Here is a 22,632-nt window from a genome sequence, read left to right as displayed (position 1 = left end):
GCAAGATTTTGCGGACAACTCTGCAAAGAGATTTCTCAACACTGAAAATAGACAACAAAATTATGCAGAAATTCGTTGGCAAGCTCGCAGGAAATTTAAAGCAAATTCGGGACAATTTTTCACATTAAAATTCGTAAAAGAAAAGTGCAAATTGGAATAGGTTTTTAAATTAATTCGGACACTCTAAATGGATAAATACGAATTCATTATATGTATAAATATTTCAAAAAAAAATTAAAGTCTTTTAAATAAATAAAGCTACATTAAAAAAAAAAAATGTAGAAAACTGAAAATTAATTTAGGATATTTCGGACATAAAAAATGGATTAATATGAATACATAAAATTTTAAGCTCACTATATATATTTTTAAAATATATAAATTTTAATTTGTAAAATAAATATATTTAGAAAATTGAAAATTCCTGTCTAAATCCGTATTAATCTAGATGGGAAGTCAACAAACAGACGCATCCAGGGCTAAAATGCAAATGCTCAAGGAAATGGAACAAATGTTGACCAAGTTATGTGAATCGGAAGAGCAATTTAAAACAAATATAAACAGGATTGCCACACACATAAATCTAATTTAAGCAAATATACAATTGCTGAATAAGTGTGGCGCGTGCTTTGGCCCAATAATTTGAACGATTTATGCATTTTATAATGCCTAATTGATTTGCGGAACATTTAATGGACTTTTCGAACGGAATAAAAAATAAAAAACAATTTACAAATGACCAATACTTTTTGTTATGCTGTTGGGCAGGTGCATCCGACTCCAAATGGAGGCAACTTCTTTCAATTGTTGTTGTTATTGTTGTTGGTTGCGAGGGCGCGCGTTTAAAATTTGAAATGTGCGCTGCGTGCACAAACTTGCCAAATAATTTGGAATCGAACGGAAAGAAACACAAAGTCAAAAGCCTTGGCAACACTCACGTGGCCTAAATAAGAAAATGTGCCAAAAAAATAAATACAAATAAACATTTAAAATAATAATAACAACAACTACAACTACCACAAAAAAAAGCCCAAAATTCCAAGCATAAACCATATTTTTATTATGTTAGCCCAATATTGTATTGCAGCAACCTTTTTGGCCATTCAGGGCTGAGTCAAAAATAAAACGCGGTTTCACTCTTTGTAATTAAATTGTAGGCTATAAAATTTACTTTAGAAGTTTTCTTATTTTCATTTTAAATGCCTATTAAACAAGTTGACAACTTTCTTTAAGACTGGCTTAAGGGCAATATAATTAACTTTAGCTTGATAAGTCGAAGCTAAAAATACTCTAGAAAAAGTTGGCTTTGAGTTCAGCTTGCTTTAAAATTTCAAAATATATTTTAAGCTTAAATTTGTGTTCAATTTTAAGTGTACATTTAAATAGTTAATGTTAGCTTAAAATATATTTTAAAATTTTTTTGCAAGCTGAACTCAAAGCTAACGTTTCTAGAGTATATATAAAATGTTTTTCTGACTTTATATATTTCATTCAGCTGATCATAGTCTACATACAATTTCTAGCTTATATATTCTTAATATTAAAGCATGTTTTTTAAATAATGCATATTACTCTAAGTAAGTGCATTAAAATCTAGAGTTTGACACGAATTTTACGCATTTTAGGCTCATTCTCAGGGGCATTTTCTCAGCCCAGAAGAGATATCTATTTGTCTAATAGGCCTCACGCTAGGGAACAGTTGGCCAAGAGTTTCAGTCTCAGCCAGGCAGCTGCATAATTGGGTTGGCATAATTGCATCAGTAATGTCTGACATTAACCGCAAATAACTTTTATTATAGACCAAGAACAGAACAATGTCAAAGAGAGACGAAAAGAGAGAGAGAGAGGGAGAGATCCAGTTATGTGCCTTAAACAACGGTTTTAATTCTGCTGCTGATGCTGTTCCTGATGCACTCAGTGAAGGTCACAGGCATTGAGGCAACAAAAAAAACTAGCAACAAGCAACAACAAGCAACAACAACACCAAAGTCAGTCCCAGTTCCGTGTGTTTCTTTTTGTTGTTGCTTTATAAAAATAGGTTTCAAGGTTTCCAATGCTGCAACTGAACTCTTCGGGCTACCAGGCGTGTCTTCTGTCATATTGTTGTTGTTCTCGTTGTTGTTGTGCATCGATTTGTCGACTTTCAATTAAAGCTATTCGAAGTGTGCCTCAGCAAGTTCGGAATTTTAACTATACAATTTGGTATGCGCCCCAACGCGTATTGCCCAGTTGAAACTATAAATCTTGTGGGTAATCTTATTGATTTAACGTTTCGTATACAATGACCATACGAAACCGAAGCTAAATAGCTGTAATATGATTGCTCACAGTACAATTACGAATTTGAGGTCTAAACAAAGTAGCAAGGGTCGAGCTATAAATAAAATACAACTCCAGTAACGCGAATGGTGTAGTTAAAAAAGAGGTAGCTAAGAGATTTAACTGCTTATGAATACTTAAGAGCTATTAACTTAAAAAAGGGATCAAAATGAGGTATAATAAAAGGAAATAAAAAAAGAGTTATGCTTTAAAAAAAAAACAAAAAAACAAAACCCAGAAAAAATCTGTTTGGATATTTATGATAAGGTAAATTTAAAGAGCAAATAACATTTATTTTCATTTATTTAAACAAAAAAAGTGGTATGTGCTTTTAAAATGTATTATGTAAACTCTAAATAATAACTTGATTTTAATTTTCATTTTAAGATCATAAAGCAACACTTATTTTTGATTATTTAAAAAAAAATTAGGTTTGATAAATATAAGATTAATCATTAAATATTTTTAAAACGTATCATAATTTTATTTTTTATTATTATAAAAATGAACAAATAAAAAAATTTTACAATTGATTAAACAAAATTACTATCACTAATGCTCCTGAATAAAATGTGAAACTTCTCGAGTAAGGGGAAAATCTGTTTTAAATTCAAAATATTAAGACAGATTTTAAATTTCTCACTAAATGGCCAAGAATTAGGAGGAATGGCCATTATTATAGTAAAAACTTTGTTAAAAATATATATAAAATAAAAATAATATATAAAAAATATATAAAAATAGAATAGAAAAGAGATTAAAAATCAAAAGACTGAGGACACAAACTTTCGCTGCGAAACCTAAGAATTTTATTTATATATGCCAAAATTAAGATTAAGGACAAACTTTCTAACGAGTTCTCGCTGCTAAGTAGGCTAAATTTAAATATCATTTTTTTTAATGTTATTTTTTCACTACTTTTTACTGACAGTTTTAATTCAATTACTTCGCTGAGAAGAAGTTGTACAATTGAATTGAGTTCGTGTCGTAAGTCTTTTACTTTTGAGGCTTATGTCTTGTTTCAATCAGCATTCGTTTTGGCTAAGCAAATAATAAAAAATAACGAAAAGACAGCAAAAGTCAACAGCCAATTTAGGGTTCTAAGTTGTCATAGAAGTCCGAGCTTCTTGTTCGATTGCTACCCACACGTGTTCGTGTCTTAAGTCTTTCGTTCACTCACTCCACTTGTAATTGCCGTTGCTGCCAATAAACTGCCAATTAATTAATCAATGTCAGGGGTATATAGAGGGTAAGGGGGCAGCTCTGTCAACGCTCCAAGCGGTTCCCAAGAGTGTGCAAAAAAACGTGCTTGAGATGGAGCTCATCTAATAGAGACATGATTTTAATCAGTTAACTGATGCATGAATGACAATTTTTGGGTGGTTTTTTTCTGGCCAACATGTTAGATGCCCGTCAAGTGATAAGCGGTAGTCAAGGCACAAACGTACGTGCCTCCTATATAACATCTATAGAGTGTATAAAGTTTCTCTTAAATAAATATATAAAGTTTCGTTCTCTCTTACCTTCTCATTCGCGTCTCGCTCGCTGTCTTTCTCTCTTTGACAACTGTCGTGGGTCAGGTTGGGCATTTCTTTGCCATGCTTGCCACTTTGCATGGCTAATGGAAATGTTATAAAGCCAACGCGCTCGACACGGGCACGAATCAGTTCATCTTCAGTCGTTGTCTGGTTGGGTTCTTAAAAAGGTGCGTCAAGTGCTTTTCAGCTCCTGCTTTGCAGCTTAATCGCGTGTTCGTGTTGTTGTTCTTGTTGTGATCTGTACAGTGAAAACAGAGAAAGAAAAAAGAAGAAAAAATACCAGACAATTAATTGTTAATTAGTATAAACTCGACAGGATTATTGTGGTTGTTGTGTCTACGCGTGATAATAAACGTGATTTTTGTTTCGTTTGCAGTTCAAGGATATTAACAAAGGACAAACGAAGCAATTTCTTTAATTTAAAATAACAGAAATGCGTCTCTATATAGTAAGTACACAAAAATGTTTAAAAAAAATATTAAAAAACTAAAAATATAAATATTTTTAATGTGAAACTATTTAAAAATTTCAAATCAAACATAAATTTGTTATTTAATGTAATAAATATTAAAAAAATCCACATATGCATTATTAAAGTAAAACTAACTAGTTAAAAATTTAAAATCAAATATAAATATGTCTACACAAATATTGTAAAAAAAAAAAGATGAAAAATTATAAAGAAGAAATTAAAAATTTTTAATGTGAAACTAAAATGAAACTTGTTAAAAATGTCCATGTTGTGTGTGTGACCGCAATAAATCATTTATTGCTGGCGTTGTCAGCTTAATGTTGAACTCATTAACTGGTGTAAGTTCGTGCCTTAAGTCTTTCGTATTTAAGACATTAACTGGCGCAAGTTCGTGCCTTAAGTCTTTCGCATTTAATTTTTGCCCCACACCGAACTTTCACTGCGTAAAGTTCTGCTGCTGTTTCTGGTTCTGGCTTTTAGCCAGTTTCTGATTTTAGCCTTCACTTTGTGCTGGCCATATGCAAATGCGTTATTATTAAAATCAATTTAAAAATTGGTAAAAAAAAAATAATAAAAAAAACTGAATAATCAAGCGCTTTGTAAAGCATTATAAGATCAATAATTGGGGATTACAATTCAAATAAGATAATGGCAAATTGTCACGAAGAAACGTGATGATATTTATGATTATATATTGAAAAGTGAAAAGTATGGAATACTGCTTGCGTTATTCATGTTTTTTAGGCTGGAAAGACGCCCTTAATAGTACAAGTGCGTCAGCGTCCGCTCGCAAGCTATAAATTTATGAAAAGCCCAAATATAATTTATAATTATAATTAATTCATTGTCCACAGCGGGAATTGTTGAAATTAAAATGCGCCAAACGTAACAAAATCATGCGTAGGTTGATCAATTATATAGTCTATGACAAATGACAGTACAATAACTTCAAGGGAGAGCTGTAAGAACTATAAAAAGTAGCTAACAATCAGATGCTTTGTCCAGCTTTAAATTAGAAAGAAATAGAAAACGTTATACAAATTGGATTGCATGTGATAAATCAATAAACCCACACTCTAACAATACCGTAATATCATCAATCGTAATTTTATATAGACATGTTACTCACACCAACTATTTAGAAACAGTTTAGAACTCTCCCAAATCATTTGCATTTTCAGTTTTTAGATTTTCTCTGTTGAAATTTTATACTTTGCAGTGGGCACAACATTAACCCAGTTAATTTGAGACTAAAACACACCCAGCAAATAATGTGTGTAATAAATTAAGAAATTCAGAAGAAAGCAGATGAAAATACATCTTTGAAGCTGGATGCAAGACAGCTTGCAAATACAAAAAAAAAGTCAGATTTATAAAAAAAGTATCTTACAGCTGGTCCACAACTCCATGCTGAGAATTTCAGCTTGTTATAAGGTCAATGACACCGTCAACAGCTCAGTGACATTGCCAGCTTTGAGCTTTGATAGATGGGCGAGTTTGGAGGCTGTTTAGCGGGTGCCCAAAGCTAACGGTTCAACAGGCCCAAGCCACATATCATTTCGTTTCGTTTCGTATCGTATCTTATCGTATCGTTGCGTCAATATTGATTTTGCAAAAGAGACCTGAGCAAATATTTGATTAAGTTTCGCTTGCTTTGGTTTTTGTTACGGACTGTGATTGTGATTCTGTTTCCCGTTCTCGTTCTCGTTCTCAATGACGATGATGATGTGCTGAAGTGAAAAGCTGAAAAGTACTTGTCGCAAATGGGCTTGGCTCTCACTTTTCAACTCAAGCTTAAGAAATTATGCAAATGCTGTCAAGTTGAGAGAAAGGCTGCCAATTTAGCGCTTGACCGCATTCTTAGACCTTGACAGCATGCGGACGCGTCTTCAATATTCTTTGCCATTTCCCACTTACTAGCAATTAATTAATATTTTTAATTAAAAACTAAGAGACTTAAAAAAAAGTACTTAATCTCTCTATTAACAATAAAAATAATATATTTCGATGGTATTTCACTTAGCAGTAATAAACGAAAATAAAATAAATACATAAATCTGTCAAAAGTACAAAATAAAATAAAAACCTAAGAACGGATTATTTATATGTAAGATAATAAATGACAGCAAAATTATAAGAGTAAAATAAATAAAATAAATGTAATAGTTCTAAGCATAAGCAATTAATTAAATAATTAATAATAATTAAATTATAATATATAAATTATATCAAAGTTTTATTAAAATATTTAATCGGAAATAATAATAAAATTAAAGTTATTAAAGCATGTAGAGTAAAAATAGTAGTTAAAAATTAAAGGGAATAAAATAAATAAATAATAATAAAAATTGGGATCGTTTAATTTGTTAAACAGAAAAACATTACTATTGAAGTTAAGAAAAAAGTCAATGTATAAAAGGTCTATAAAATACCAAAATTATGACATTATTTAAAATAATTAGTCAGAAATAACAATAAAATATAAGGGAACAGAAGTTAATAAGCACTTAGAAATAGATTAAATAAATAATTTAACTCATAATAATATTTAAATTCGCTGAGCAAAAGTAAAATAAAATAAAAAAAGAAAATTAGAAGAGTAAAAAAATTAACAACTAATAATATTTTATTTTTGTAAATTACAATTAATTACAATTATTTCAATTTTTAAATCAAACAAAATTAATTATAATTATTTTAATTTTTAACCAAATGATAAGATTACGTAGAATAAAATTAATGAATAAAAATGTAAGGAAAATAAATAATATTTTTATATAAATAAAATTATTATTACAATACTCGTAACATAATTAGTAATTAATAATTTCATTTTTAATAATTATTTTTTGAATTTCTCTTGCAGCTCTCGGCACTTTTGCTGGCCACCTTGGCTGCGGGCCAATCTTCAGCTGGCATTGAGTAAGTAGCTACAATTTTGAAGTACTATAATTAACCACAATCCCCCCTGCCTTGCCTTGCCTTGAGTTGTGACTGTGTGTCATCCTTATGAACCGTAGAAATTGCAGCACGCGTTTAGAATTGTGACTAAAATACAACTAAAAAAAAATAATAATAATTTGTGACTAAGTCTTTTACTAGCTCTATATCTGTGTCTGTCTCTCTGTCTTACTCGCTCATTTAGTTACAACTTCTAATACCTATATGTTTAACGCATTTGTTTACTAACAATACCAATGCCAAGAAACCAAAAACAAAAAACAAACCTAAATTTCGTTTGCAGAATAACAAAGCAAAGACTGGTCAAATTTCCTGAGGATTCATATGATCCGAATGTGGCGCCAGCGTCATCCAGCAAAGCGGATGAGGCACAGCGCATACTCCAGCAGATAGCCAAGGTAAACGAGGCCTTTGGCTATGTGAAGAAGAAGCCGGATATGCCAAAGTTGCCGCCCATACTCGACTCCAGTCAGTATCTATTTCCCAAGCCGGCACAGTCTCCGTTCCATGCGCAGCAGCATCATTTCTCTGGCAGCATGGGACAAACGCTATTGGAGCCCTCAATCCGAGCTGTCAAATTAACCCGGAATGCATTTAATGCAAAACCAACTGATACGCAGTTGTATTTTCGACCCAATCGTGTGGAGTTACCAGCTCCCAGCTCCTCACAGGAGTCACAACAATTGCCGACACACTTTGTCATTCCCGTGCATTTGTATAAGCAGAATAAGGAGCAATATTTGCGGGAACATGCAGCAGAGCAATATCGTATTAAAGGATATAAGATTATAGGCGATGTGGACAGTTTCTATGGCAAGGCGAAGCAGGCCAGGAAACAGGGCAAAAGCACGCCCAAATATCATTTGTTCTTTTTGCCCAGAGAGTTGGCTTTCAATGAAGATGGCACACTTAAACGTGGCAGCACTACAAGCACTATGGGCAGCACTACAAGCACCACAATGGGCACCACTAAAGCACCCAGGAAAGATTCGCGTGAGAAGCTGACAAATAAAATGCCAACACAACCACAAAAAATTCCTGTGAGTGTTGTACAAGATGCGAACAATCGCAAGCGAGTTAATGTGGTGAATTCACCGACGAAACCAGTGCGTGGGGCTGCCAAGGAGGGGGAAGTCAATCTACCTGTCTCCAATCTGCCTGTCACCTCACCCGCCATCAAGGTCACCGCTGCTCCCACCCACATGAGTTCCACATCGGCTCCAGTTCTTCCACAACGCAATCGCTTGACGGGATTCCGTGTGCCCAGCGTCAATCTGGCCGAGATGCAGAATCAAACCTCAACGGCCATTAAAAATGCCTTTCAAAATATATTCAAACTGCCCTTTCGCTCGTCAGCTGCCACATCCCCTCCAGCTTTAGCTTCCACATCCAACAGCGACGCCTTGACCAACTACCAGGATGACTACAAGTGGCAGGATGAACCAGAGGGTGCCGGCGATGGCGTTGACAGTGACATTGATACCCTGGAAAACACAGGCGGGGAACTGGACAGCAGTGCTGCCTCCGAGAAGCATCTGTTTGGCCACAAAACCCAGCAGCTGATGCATACCATTGGCACCGTGGCCACCGCTCATCAAGGCACCCAGAAGCAGGCACTGCGCGAGGGCGGCATCATCATACAGCGCCTCAAGGTGCGCAAGGGCGGCATTGCCATAGCGGGACCGGGGGGCGTGGCCACAGCCGGCAGCGGTGGCACCGCAATTGTGGGTCCCGGCGGTTACGCTCTGACACATCCACGCAGTCTGACCATAGCCGGGCCAGGTGCCAAGGTCATTTCCATACCCGCCGAGGTGGATCTTAAGGATGCACTGCAGCGCACTGATGTGGAATCTAAGAGTTTTCCGCGTGAGGGCAAAGTGGTGGCCACCGGACCCACTGTATACTATGCCCCGCCCACGGGCACTGAGGAGGGGTCGCCAGATGATGTAGAATCCGATTTTGAGGCTTAAGTTTCGCTTTAACGTTGTTTTTTTAACTAGCTGCAATTGATTTTTAAATTTATAGTCTGAGCTGTGGATTCTATTTATTCGATAACAAATGTTGTTTATCGATCTGCCGCATTGTTGGTGAAATTACTAACAAGGTGATCAGTGCTGCCAACTTTTTAGAGAGAAAAAAGAGTTGTTTGTAGAGGAAAAGCTGTCAAACAATAACTAAATTTGCAAAGAAAAATCGTTTAAAAATAGCCAACTTTATTTTAACATCAGTTTTTTAATGTATTTATATAATTTTCAATATTTTAGCGATTTTGTCAATAATATTTATAGCTAAATATATTTTTTAAATACGCAGATTTCTGACTTAAAGCAATTTTAACAATTTTCTGGCAATCGAACTTAAATATAAATAGTTAGAGCTTGTAATAAAATAGCTAAATTGCCCACATTGCTGTGGTGCATGAGTATCTCACCTTGTTAATAATTTCACCATGCGCAGAGTGCTGCCAGACAGTTAAAAAAGCGAAGCTATGTTCGATTTTAAACCTAATGACTGTTAGTATTTTTGTCTAGCGCCTAAGTATTGCTAATAAATATGTTTGTATTTGTAAATTGTGCATTGCCTTCATCCTGTATTCATCTGTATTGATATAATTAATTAGCATGCTTATAGTTAACGCCTTGCCTGCACTAATTTTTAGCCTAAGCTTATACCTGATTAAACCTGAATTTGAGCTGTAAATATTTATTATGACACTAACTGCTATCCTTAAACTCTCTCACTTCTCCTATGGCATCTGCTATCTCCTCCACACAATTATACTTAATACCAAAAAACTTAACAAGCTGGCAAACCACAAGCTTTGAGAGTTGGCCGCCAGCAGGAAAATTATTAACTAAAACGCCCAAGGAAGCTGCCAATATATTGACTCCCTATGGCGCCTATTTTGCCACACAGGCGCAGCCAGAGAAACTTATAGCATCCAATGAACCTAAACAAGTTCCACACTTACTGCATCCATACGGCGCTTTGCAATCCACCACACATGGCAATCTCTTGCTGCTCAATTCACCATACTACGCCGCCTACAGTCTGCCGCTTGCCTATGTGGCGCCATCTATTGCACCTGCATTGGCAGCAACGCCCAGTACAACAACCAGCACAGCAAAGCCAACAACCACAGCTGAAGTGGAAACTGTGGACTCTGTGGAAGCTACAGAACAAACAGTGGATAACATAGAAACGCTGCAAAAGCTGCAAGCAAAGACACAAACCACAGCGGCTGATCTCAAAAGTGATGGGAAATTACGCACAGCCGTTGCGCGCATTAATTCAAATTATGTAATTGAGGAAATTGTGGCTGTGCCTGGCAAGCATGTGATCTCCAGCAGCAGTCGACAAATGAGAAAGCCAACAGCTGGCAAACTGCGCAAGGTCAGCGGTAAATTACGTACTCCAGTTAAAGTGGAGGCCACGGGAAAAACCAGCAGCAGCTCAAAGAACTTTCCACAAATACCCTTTGGCACCTATTTTCTGCCCTACAGACCGCAACAGGCCAAGGCCATACAGGCACGCAAGCAGGCGGCATTAATACTGGAACCACATGCCAAGGCAGTTGTGGGTAATGGTGGCACCGCCATTTCCACGCCCATTTCAAGGGCATTACTGAAGAAAGGAGTGCCCACAAATGTCTACTTTAATCCCGAATCTGTGGCCATTGCGGGCGTAGGTGGCAAGGCGCATGCAGCGGCCGATTTGGAGCTGGACTTGTTCAACTGAAGCCTTCAATTGTCAATTGGAGGCGCCTCCTCAGCTAAGTAGTTTGTAGACAGAGCTGGTAATAGTGATTAAATTGCTTTTTGGAATTCATTTTTAACTTAAAAAAAAAAATACATTTCCTAACTATTTTTATATATTAATTTTTGCAGCCACTATATTTTTATCTTGAGACTTTTGGAAAATATAGCCACGTTTTTAGTTTAAATTTGTATTATTCCCATAATATTTCTTGTGATTTTTATCTCTACAAAATATTTATTTGGCAATTTATCAATGTTAAATTTGTAAAAAAATATTTTGATTTGAAAAATAGTAGCAATCAAATTTCAATATATTTCAGGGATTTTAGTTGCATTTTTTAAAATGTTTATTTAAAGGATTAGATAAGAATTTGACCTTCAATTTGACGTATAAAACGTAGAAATTAATATAAAATTTGATAAGGCCGCATTTTGATAAAATTGAAATGTATTACAGTCGCTTTTTGAATTGATTAACAATTGACAGTAAATCAAATATAAATTAATTGACGAAAAAAACATATTTTAATCACTTTTCCCAGCTTTGAGTGTAGAGTTCAATGTGTTCCTATGTTAAATATATGTAGAAGCCCAATATCAAGTGTCATCTGTAGCTGTAAATAAAATGTTTTGTAGTAAACTATCTGTCTATCGCTTCCTAATCCTCTGTAGAATTTGTATACTTCCACGCTTTGTCTATATACATATATATATATGCCACGCCCACCACGCACAGCTCCACAATTGTACAGGCAAAATAAAGTAAAACTTCCGTACACATAGCACGATAACCAAATCTTTGAAACCTGCAACCCAATATAGACACAGGTCAGGTCCGCTGATCTTCGAGGAGCAACTGCCCTATTATGGCGGCTGGAGCGGACAACTGCTGCAGCTGCAACCTCAGCAGCAGCGACAAGTGCCACAATTGCGCGGTCTTGCCAGGGATTCGGATGATACCATCACCATCTCGGCAGCCAGCATCTCAGCGGTTGCCGATGGCAGCGGTGGCGGCAGCACCTCAATCTCCGCCAGCAGCAGCAATTTCAATAGAATCCAGGAGGCAGCTGCTCATCTGGTTGCCATACAGGAGTTGGCCAAGCGTAAGGGTTCCTTCAGCGAGGAGGACAACAAAATCTATGCCAACAGTCTGCTGGAATTGGGACAAGCAGCCACCGCCTTGGCGCTACTCCAGCAAACCGGACAGATCAAGGACTTTAGTGTGCTGCTGCAGCCGGATCTGTTTGGCAACTCGCAAAAACAACCCTCGAATTTGGGTCTGGAAGCCAATAATCCAGCGGATCAGAAAATAGACGAGCAGAAGCTGGACGAGGTGACCGAGCAGCAACTGACACCCGAGGAATTTCTGCCACCCACCAGCGAGGATCCCTACGAGGATGTCAACGATAGCGTCGCTATAATGGCGCCCAAAAAGGATGCAGCTGTGGCCGAAGCCAAGCCAGTGGGTGAGTATTAACTAAAAAGAATCCTAGTCTAAGATATCTTATAAGAAGTTTTACAAAAAAATACTGGGAATACCAGAACTGGTATAAAACAATTATGACACAATCTTGAATTTTGAAAATATAACAATAATAATTATATTTAAGGACATTTAATTTGAAAATCCAAAATCTAATATATTTTATTAAAATCAGAAGACTTCTAAAATAATACTGGGAATATCAAAATAGGTGACAAAAGCAGTGGGAAAACAAAATTAGGAAACCTGTAAATAAAAAATTAAAAGCCTTGTTTTTTCTTCATTTTGGGAAAACCAAAAATTATTGACCTATTAAAAGGAATTCGCACAGTGAATTTAAAATCTTTTTGTTTGAGACATAAAAAAGTTCTACCAGAGTCTTAAAAATTAAAAATACTTTTTCTAAAAACTTTCCTAATATTTTAAAATGTAGAATTTTTCCAATCTATATGTTTTTCTACTTTTTATTACAAATCGCCTTAAAATAATACTGAGAATATTAGAATAAAGCACAAAAAAAATTAGGATTAGAAAGTTAAGGAACTTGTAACATAAAAAACCCTTTGTTTTTCCACCATTTTAAGATCTCAAAAAACCATGAACTATGGAAAAGAATTCGCACCATGAATTTAAAACTGAAAATTCGAACAGAAAACTTAACCAAAATCAGAAAAAACGATGCTACATTTGCCAAATATTTTTCAGATTTTATTAAAACAGATTTTTTCTAATTTGTATACTCTGGATATTTAAATAATATGAATTTTTTAAATTTTGCTAATTTTTTCACACTTTATTTTGAGTATTTTAAATTTTATTCTTAGTTATTTGGTTTGTTTTTGCAATTCTTAATCTTTCTCTGTCCTCGTACCTTCAGGTCTCTCCATAGCCGGCGAGGGAGGCGTAGCTTCCTCCAAGCCCCATGCGGTTGCACTCTCCGGCCGTAATGGTCTGGCGGTGGCCTCACCCAAAGCTACGGCTATAGCTGGCGTTTCTCCGGAGGAAGCAGCCGCCTTTAGCATCACTTTGCCATCACGTAATCAGCTCGTCATCAAGACGCCCAATTCTGCCGGAGAGAGAATCGGCAGCGATGATTACGACTACAATGATGTGCCACTGGCCATGGCCAGTTATCCACACACTCGGGAGACGCCACTGCGCGCTGGTGCCGCCGACTCCTTGGTGGAGAAATGGCGCACAGCCATTGCCGAGGAATACGCAGCCAGATCGAAGCCGGTGCAGCCCAAGACACAGTTTAAAACCATCATCAGGGCAGCACCCAAGCGACGTCTGCACTATCAGTAGAAGGGATGAGGGGAGCAGTCACATTATTCCATAATTCCCACACAGTTCTGTATTCAACAGTTTGCCAATAAAATTTAAATATTTAACAATTCGTTCGATTATGTTTCATTGGAAAGAGGCTGCCAGACTTTGTGGCACTTTTGGAGAAAAGGGAATGTAAAGGCGTGTGGAGAGTTTTGCTATGGTGAAGTAAAAGAGGTGAAGTTTTTAGCTGCTCACTGAATCATGGTGAAATTACTAACAAGATGACTTCACTCACCGATAAAAATATAGAAAATATTGTATTAAATTGAATTCAACATAAGAAATTAACCTGAAATTGATAAATGAGGTACCTTATTTTTATTTGTTAAAAAAATACGCTGCATTCAAAAATAATATATATTTAGAGACTGCATTTAAATTGAAAAAAAATTTACCAAACTATAACAATAAAAAAAAATGAATTTTAATTTAAGCAACAAAAGCTACCCAATGAACAAGGCATAAAGAATCAACTGACTTTAACAGCACTGTAGTTCTGGATGGCGTAATGCTATGTAGCCCTGGTAACGATAACGATAGCGCTAACAATTATAAAAGACAGCAATTAAAATGTAATTTAATTGCAGCATAACTTGTCTATTCTGCATATAGAAACTGATAGTTAAAATGTGGAGAAGGAAGTGGCGGCCATTGAACTTGGTGGCTGTGGTGCACTCGTGTTTATTTCCGATGCCATTTATTAAATTTGTATAGCCTGCCAGCAGGCGCAGATGGAGAAGGAGAAGGAGAAGACGAAGTAGAAGTAGGAGGAGAAGGAGGAGGACGATTGCATATCTAATAGCTGCAAGCTGTGATTATATTTTATAACGAAATAAATTCTATAAAAAGAATGGAAGAATATCGAAAAGAAGGAGACGTTGCAGAAGATTCAGAAGATGGCATAAGATATAAGTGCGCAAGCATGTGCAAATCTTGATTAATCTTTTCCGCCGCAGCAGGCGGTGTAGGCAACATAAAAATAAATCTAGCTGGCAGAGTAGAGAGAGAGAGGAAAGAGTGAGGAGTGGGGGTAAATGCAAGCAGAAATGTATTCAATTTGCACCTGAACCAGTTTCCAATGCCAGGGCTTCCATGGATGGTCGTGAGTCTGGCTGTCAATGTGGTTATATTTCGCAGCGCTTGACTTCTATTACAATGCAGGTTTAACAAACTTCGAACAGACCAAGAACTTGACCAAGACCAAGACCAAGACGAAGACCAAGACAACAACATCTACGTTGACCATCTGCCGACAAGAACCAGGTAACTGGTAAATGGTAACTGGCAACTGGTAACTCGTAACTGGGAGCTGTTAGCTGTGGTAACTGGTACCTCATACCATTGTATCTGTTGCCTGAAACCAGAACCCTCTGCAAGTGTACAACAAGTACATACACTGATAAAAAAAAAAAACAGTTTCAAATATTAAAAATATTTGTCTATCATTTTTTTCATATTTTCTTTAAGAAAAAAATTTCAAAAATGCTAATTTTAATAGATTTGATTTGAAAAGTGCCATTTTTATTTGTTGTTAATTATGTATAACTTCCAGTTTGGGAACATCTTCCAACTGTCTACGCATTTAATTGGATTCTTTTTATTCTTCTTTTTCTTTTTTTTGTGGTTCGAAAGTCTTTCAAATTAATATTTATTTCACAAAACTAAGAAGTCTCATAAATGCATTGAGAACTTAATTTTTTACAGTGCACAACCACTTATTCCGTGGTACATTACAAGAGTTATTTTTAAAATGGTACATTAATTTTATAATTATATCTTAAGTCAAGTGTATGGAAAAAAACTCTTTAAATAGGCTTTAGCATTTATATGTCATGAATAACTAAGTTAATAAGACTTTCAAATATTATAGTTTTCTTACAATTATAAAGAAAACATTTAATCTTACTTTGTTTTAGTATTTTTTCACTTATTTAACGTAATTTTTTGGACGTCAACAGTCGACGTAAAAATATAAGATTTTAAAATAATATTAGAAAACCGAGAGACCAATAAATAAATCCAAAGCTGTTTATTCTGACTGATTCATGAGTTATATATGCATTTATTAATATTATAATTAAATAACATTATATGAAATTTAAAAACTGAAAAGCAAACAAAATGATAAGATTAAGTAAAAAATCAAATGATTTTTAAATTTAATTTTCCCTTTTATAAATAAAAAAAAAATTTATTGGTGCTTAAAAAAATATATATATTAGTATAAATAAGCGCTTGGTACAAATCGAGCTTTGGTACAAAACATTTTCATAAAGTGACAATCGTACTTACAATAAATGTTCGTATGAGTATGAATGTGAGTGTGAGTATGAGTATGAGTGCTTGTTGTTGTCGCTTTTGCTTAGAGCCAACTTTGGTCATTTGCCGCCTGCTTTGCGTGTGCTCCTTTTGGCTATCTGTTTCCCTCGCTTCTTTCCTCGCCATTGCACCCCTTAATGCTTTCCTGCGGGAAGCTGCACATTTTCAACATTGTTGTTGTTGTTGTTAGCTTGTTCTTCTGGTTCTCTTTCTTTGTTCTTGCGCTAGGTCAGTATCAAGTCGCCGAGTCTCCGAGTCTCGAGCCGCACATTATAAAAGGCCCATCGCTGTCTGCATTGGCCACCAGTTTCCTTGAAGTGGTCGCCGTGTCAAGACTGAAGACTAAACACTGAAGACTGAAGACTCCATAGTAGACCATAGTAGCACACACAACCAACCAACAACAAGTACAACATATAAATTGTGCCAACTTTAAGCATCTCTTGTGATCATTTTCATAGTTTTTCTTTACGTTGCGGATTTAAGTGCGGCTTTTTTTCGAAAGTGTTTCAAGTCCGAAAAAAGAACTGAGCACAGTATCACATAAAACTCAGTTTGAAGCAGCTGTCCTAAGGTAAGTTCTCTAATCTTTAACTCTTAATGTCAAGTTTTGTGCTTTGAGGTCACAGTTTGCAGAACATTTAGAAAGTTATGTCCATGAATTTGGCACAGTAGGCGCAGGTACATTACTTTAGCCATAGAAAAGCGAAAATAAATTCTCAGCTACTAGTTAAATCTTTTTTATGAGCCCATTAATTTAGCTAATAAACTTAAGGAAACCAGTTGGAAGCTGCAGATGCTGTGTTTTTTTTTTTCAGTTAACCAAGTTGTTAATCTTTAGAAAATAGACCGCAATAAATTAATTCTGTGTTTTTCTCGTAATTCTCATAATATTAGATGATAATCTTTGAATTAATGTTGAAAATTATAGTTATACGAATAGTTTCATTATCATAAGCTAAGATTAGCATGAAAAACGTATTACAAATATTTAAATAATCATAATTAACATAATAAACATTTTCATGTCTGCTCAGCATGAATATTAAATTAATTTTAGAGTTATTAAAGTTTGTTAGCTTTGTTCATAAAAGCAAGCTTTTAATTCACAAGTTATTTGACAGTTTTAGGCAAAAATAATAAATGAATGAAATCATAGAATCAATCAAAACTAAGTTCATAAAAAGTCTGAATTTTTGGAGTTAATGCTTCATAAAGCGTTAATTATTACTTTATTCTGCGATGTTATCATGGTAATAAATTTTGAACAAAAAAAAACTGCAGCGTAGCTAAATATGTCATATGTTAATTTAAAGTATACAAATTTGCTCCAACAAATTTTATATTGATAAAATTATGGCTTGCACATTAGAATGTCTATAAATTGAAAATTTTCTAGAATAAAATATATCTTAAATTTTGAATTCTCTCTAATTATATTGAATTGAACATTTTTATTATTTCTTTACAAATATTAAAAAAAAAACATATATCGGAAATTTTAAAAATTTATTAGTTAAAGAAAAACGCAAGTATTTTAAATTTTTTAATAAATTAAAAGTAGCATAGAGAAGATCTTGTAAAGTTTACGCTAAATTAAAATTAAAAACAGCTTAAAGACACCTAAAAAAAATTTAAATTTTACATGTTCGTAGAATGCAGAATATTCACGAGTTAAATTTATACGTACTTTAATTATATAGAATAAATAATTTGTTACATTACTCAAGCGTAAGAAAACAAGCCTATAAAAAAAAAATTCACCTACTCCAAGGGACTGTGAAAATCTGGTAAGGTAAACATAAGCTCGAGGGGCAATTCGAGATGCCCTCAGAGATATGATCAGAAAAGAAGCCTCTTTTTTTTAGCCCAAACCAGTTATTAGCCGCACGTAGAACAAACGAGTGCAATCAAAAGAGTTGGCCATGAAGAGTGGCTTATAATCATAGTTGCATTGCCTCAAGTTGCAAGTTGCAAGTTGTAAGTTGCAAAGTTGCAAGTACTTAATAGGTATGTATACCAGAAGTGGTGGCTTTTCCACGAGCCAATCAAACTGCAAACCGGTTAATAGTGCGCATCCTGTGGCCATCACACACACTCTTGCATTAATAATGTTAAATTTAGAATGGACTTTGGTTAGCCAACTATAAATAGCCCAAACACTGGACATACCTGTTTGTCGCAGTTGCAACTAGACATGCAGACCATAAGACAACAAGACATTAAGGTTTAAAGTCTTTTTACCCTATTGAAACAAAAGACTTAGGCGACGAACTTGCCAAAGATTGAAGCAACAAACTTGACAAAACTTAGAATATTCTATGGGAAAAAAACTGGGAGCTTTATAGCTATAAGAATTATGGCAGTGATAGGTGCTGATTCTATAAAAGCTATATAGCAGGGATCGCTAAAAAAGATTAAGAAAAGTATCGAATTTAAAAAAAATTATCTGGTTGAATAAGAAAATCTCAGCTATACTATTTTATTTTTAATTTTATTTATTTATTTTTTTTATTTTTTATTTTTTTTTATTTATTTTTTTTTTTTAAGAAAAAATTAAAATAAATTTGTTTTGCACATTCCAAAGATGAACAAAAATAATAAAATTTAAAATAATAAAACTTTTATAATAATGAAAATTACTATGCATTTTTACTTTCATTATAATAAGGGAAAGAAAGTAAAACGTTTATGATTATTAAAATGCATTTAAATAATTTTAATTTAATTTTTTTTTTGTAATAAAAATAAAAAAAACAGAATAATACTGTGATTTTTGAAAATAAAAATGAAAAATTAAATTACTATTTCATAATATAATATTTTTTTTTGTAGATCGGAATATTTTTAAATATTTTTACAATAAATTTATAAATTATTCAGATACTATGTTTAAAGTGAACTTTAATAGTATTAAATTATTAGTTTTTCACTGTTAATTTTTTGTAAAAATTAGCATATATGTAAGTATATTCTATTTAGGATTCTTATAAATCTTGTTTCCCGTTTCAACCCTTTTAAGCGTACAATCTTTTCGATCTTTTCGTTCTTCGTCCTTGGTTTGCTTTAGGAAGATGTTCAAGCTAGCGTTGTTCTGCCTGCTGGCAGTGGGCAGCCAGGCGAATCCACTGCAGTCGGTTGTGGAGCCGGCCCAGCATATTGTGATTGTGACACCACAGGCGCAGGTGCATCTGGAGCCAGCGGTGCGTTATGTCCATGGATTGTCGCCATTGGCGCGTGTCTCGGGTCCGCATCATGAGGAGACCATTGTCTACGTGCCCGCCGGCACAGCTGCCTCCGTAGTGCCCAAGGTGACCGAAGTGGTGGCCACTGGACGTGCCCAAATTCCATATCAATCAGTGGAGGGCAAACAACTGGAGGCCATACAAAATGCTCAGCAGCAGGCACAGGAAAATATTCAGGTTATTGCTGGACAATTCGGTGAGGCTGCATCTCAGGCGGCTTCAGCTGGCGCTGGTTTCTTCCCCGGCTTCTTCCCCTCGCCCAGTGCCAAGGATGAGCAGGAGAAGAACGAGAAGATTGAACTGATTGAGACGCCGGCGAATACACAACCATTGATTGCAGCCGAAGCCCGTCACTTCTACAGTCTGCCACATGTGTACAGCACTCCCGTTGTCACATCGGTTCACACTCCGGTTTACACCTGGCCCATCTCGGCCATACGTGCGCGCAGCCTTCAAGACGATGATGCTCCGCTCCAGGCCATCGAACCCAAACCCGAGGCAGCTCTTGAAGCAGCCTTAGCCGTTCCAGCTGCAGCTCTAGCTCCAGTTCCAGCTGCTGCTCCAGCTGCTGCTCCAGCTGCAGCGCCCGAGTTGCCCGAGGCTCAGCCTCTGCTCAAGGAGCAGAAGTTGCCAGAGTTGGCGGAGCAGCCATTGGAGCAGCTGCCGGCACAGCCCATTATTCCGGCTGCCGCTGCCGAGGCACCTGAATTGAAGGCTGAGATTGCTGCACGTCAGCTGGAGGAGAGCAATGCCATCAAACAGGAGCAGCCAAGCGCCGAGATTCCCAAGGAAGTCCTTAAGCAAATTAAGGAATCAATTAAGGAATCCATCAAAGAAGCCATCCAGGAGGAACGTAAGTTGCCAGCATAAACTTAACCAAGGCGAATTCTTAAATTTGCTCAGTTTGGATACGAAAATTCTATTATATTTCTTGATATTCTTTTATGAACTTTAAAAATCATTTAATATTAAAATGTCATTTAAAGTTTAATTCTTGAAAAGAATAAGAAATATTTTTACTAAACCCAATTCTTCAGAAAATTATTCAGCTCTAGAAATAAAAGTTTCATGATCTAAAAGACTTCGATCAATAAATATAAAAACATAAAAAAAATTATAAATATAATAATATGTTAAGGTAGATACTTTTAAAAAACTCAAATTTTTCTTAACTTAAAAATTAAAATAAATTATTGATCGAAAAATTCACAAGAAAATGAAAGAAATTAGGGAAGTATACATACATCTTTTTCAATATAGGTTTGATTCGCAAAAAAAAAGTATATATATTCCATTCGTTTTTTATCGCGTCAATATATAAGATTTTGACTAAAATGTCATCATAATCCCAAGTTAAATAATTATTTAAATAATTATACTACACTAATTATACGATTAAAATCTATAATTTTTTCATTAAGTAATTTTAATGACCTAGAAAATCAAGAATTAGTGAAAAAAAAATTTAGAAAATAATTTCATATTCATATTTAATTAAACCAAATAAAGCAGTCGACTAAACATAGTTTAAATATAAAAATAAAATAATGAAATGAGATTTTAAATTAACAACTAAAATAAGTATCCTAAAGTTGTAGCACTAAAACTGAAAGGTTAAAAAAAATTACAAAACTGGTGATAATCGACAAATTTTTCATGGCATAAATATTTTTTGCAAAAATTTTTATCAATATCTATCTCTCTTTCTCTCTTAGCCAAAGCCCTGCAGCAGGAGGAGCAACAACTGAAGGCCATTCCAGAACCCGAGGCGCTTGCACCGATTGCCGAGCCACAAGCACCACAAGCACCACAAGCACCACTGGCACCACTGGCAGCACTGGCACAGCCCGAGGCACCACAGGCCATTGACAGTGAGCTCAAAGCAGCGCCAGAGGCCTAAGCCAGACAACTGAAACCACGCACAACCAATCACCATACATCACCGTACACACACATACATACATACACACACACACATATACTATGGGCAACTTTGGTACTCTACAAACTCCAACTGTTACGTGCCTTGGCCAAAGCCAGGACGTGGGTTAATACATTTAGTTACTAACACAGTCACAGACAGAGAGCGTGCATACAATTTCCAACATTTTCCGAAACACATTAATTAACAGCATACAAAACAAAAAAAAAACGACAAGAAAATCATAAAAAAAAATGCATAATAAAAATAAACATCAAACAAACAAACAAACAAACATCTACATATACGTTCATTCATAAACAGACAAACAAACATCTATGCGTAACGTGACGTTCATAATCATCATGCATCATCATTCATTATATTCATAACCATAACAATTGAAAAAGTAAAACAGAACAATAAAAAAAAGTGAATGTAAAATGTAAATTGAGTTGTTTGCGTTTTATTCCAGGAATCTTGTTGGGGGAGAAGTTGTAAGCAAAAGACTTAGGCAACGAACTTGCAAAAGACTGAAGCAACGAACTTGAGAAAAATGTGCTCTAATCAAGATATAGAAGAAAACTGGGAGTTGATTCTAGAAGTCTATGGAGGTGAAAAATAGAATACATTATGGCTTCCCATATCAGGAATACAGTTGAAAAGAGACTTAGGCAACGAACTTACAAAAGATTTAAGCAACGAACGTGAGAAAACTGAAAGAAAATTGTGCCGATTTCAAGCCATAAGCAAAAACTGGCAGTTGGTTCTAAAATATTCTATGAAGAAGATAAATCTGATATATTTTTAACTATCTAAATGCAAATATAAAGAAAAGTCATCAGAATGACTTTATATGTATATAAAACCATTTTTACGAATAGATCCCACATATATTCAGCTTTTAGTGCTAATTAAGACTTCAAGTTAAAATTAACATATAACTCCTGGTTTACTTCAGTCACTCCAGAACTTATTGAGGCAGCAACTGTTGGCAAACTTGGTGAACAACCTGGCCAAAATTATGCAATGTCCCTAAGTGCGGCCCAGAAATTCCATGCAGCATAAAAATATTGCACATATCATGGAGAGGTGAACATAAATCGCGATCCATACGCGACAACGCATACTAAGCAGACCCGAAGACGTGCCCAACCATAAGACAGGGCCAACAAAAAAGGGGGACAGCTGGCCACGCCCTCACGTGTTACAGTCACAACAATGAAGACGTCCCATTCAATCTTTATTTGTGCTCAGTCAGTAAAAGTTGAACTCAAATTAATGCGA

At 35.2% G+C, this 22,632-nt stretch overlaps 3 protein-coding genes across 5 annotated transcripts; all 3 read left to right on the top strand.

Moving 5' to 3' along the window:
- The first annotated feature begins 4,001 nt into the window (after nt 1–4,001).
- On the top strand, nt 4,002–13,927 carry LOC117788845. Of its 3 annotated transcripts, none has more exons than XM_034627743.1 (4): nt 4,002–4,024; nt 4,234–4,305; nt 7,196–7,251; nt 7,574–9,399. In XM_034627743.1, the coding sequence occupies exons 2-4, from the start codon at nt 4,291–4,293 to the stop codon at nt 9,258–9,260; spliced, it is 1,758 nt and encodes a 585-aa protein (XP_034483634.1). In that variant the 5' UTR covers nt 4,002–4,024; nt 4,234–4,290; the 3' UTR covers nt 9,261–9,399. The 3 variants fall into 3 exon arrangements, with proteins under 3 accessions (XP_034483634.1, XP_034483635.1, XP_034483636.1); XM_034627745.1 differs by lacking the exons at nt 4,002–4,024; nt 7,574–9,399 and adding exons at nt 11,871–12,514; nt 13,409–13,927 and having other exon boundaries at nt 4,238–4,305; XM_034627744.1 differs by lacking the exon at nt 4,002–4,024 and having other exon boundaries at nt 4,215–4,305.
- Nucleotides 10,039–11,214, top strand: LOC117786606. Its single transcript, XM_034624945.1, has one exon. It carries the CDS (start codon nt 10,039–10,041, stop codon nt 11,026–11,028), a length of 990 nt encoding a protein of 329 aa, XP_034480836.1. The 3' UTR covers nt 11,029–11,214.
- Nucleotides 13,928–16,518: 2,591 nt separating the features above from the next.
- LOC117787605 (calphotin) lies at nt 16,519–21,799 on the top strand. Its single transcript, XM_034626173.1, has 3 exons — nt 16,519–16,753; nt 19,250–20,277; nt 21,140–21,799. The coding sequence occupies exons 2-3, from the start codon at nt 19,254–19,256 to the stop codon at nt 21,322–21,324; spliced, it is 1,209 nt and encodes a 402-aa protein (XP_034482064.1). The 5' UTR covers nt 16,519–16,753; nt 19,250–19,253; the 3' UTR covers nt 21,325–21,799.
- Nucleotides 21,800–22,632: the final 833 nt, after the last annotated feature.

The sequence above is a fragment of the Drosophila innubila genome, assembly GCF_004354385.1.
Source record: "Drosophila innubila isolate TH190305 chromosome 3L unlocalized genomic scaffold, UK_Dinn_1.0 0_D_3L, whole genome shotgun sequence".
Lineage (NCBI taxonomy): Eukaryota > Metazoa > Arthropoda > Insecta > Diptera > Drosophilidae > Drosophila > Drosophila innubila.
This window is presented reverse-complemented; position numbering and strand designations above follow the sequence as displayed.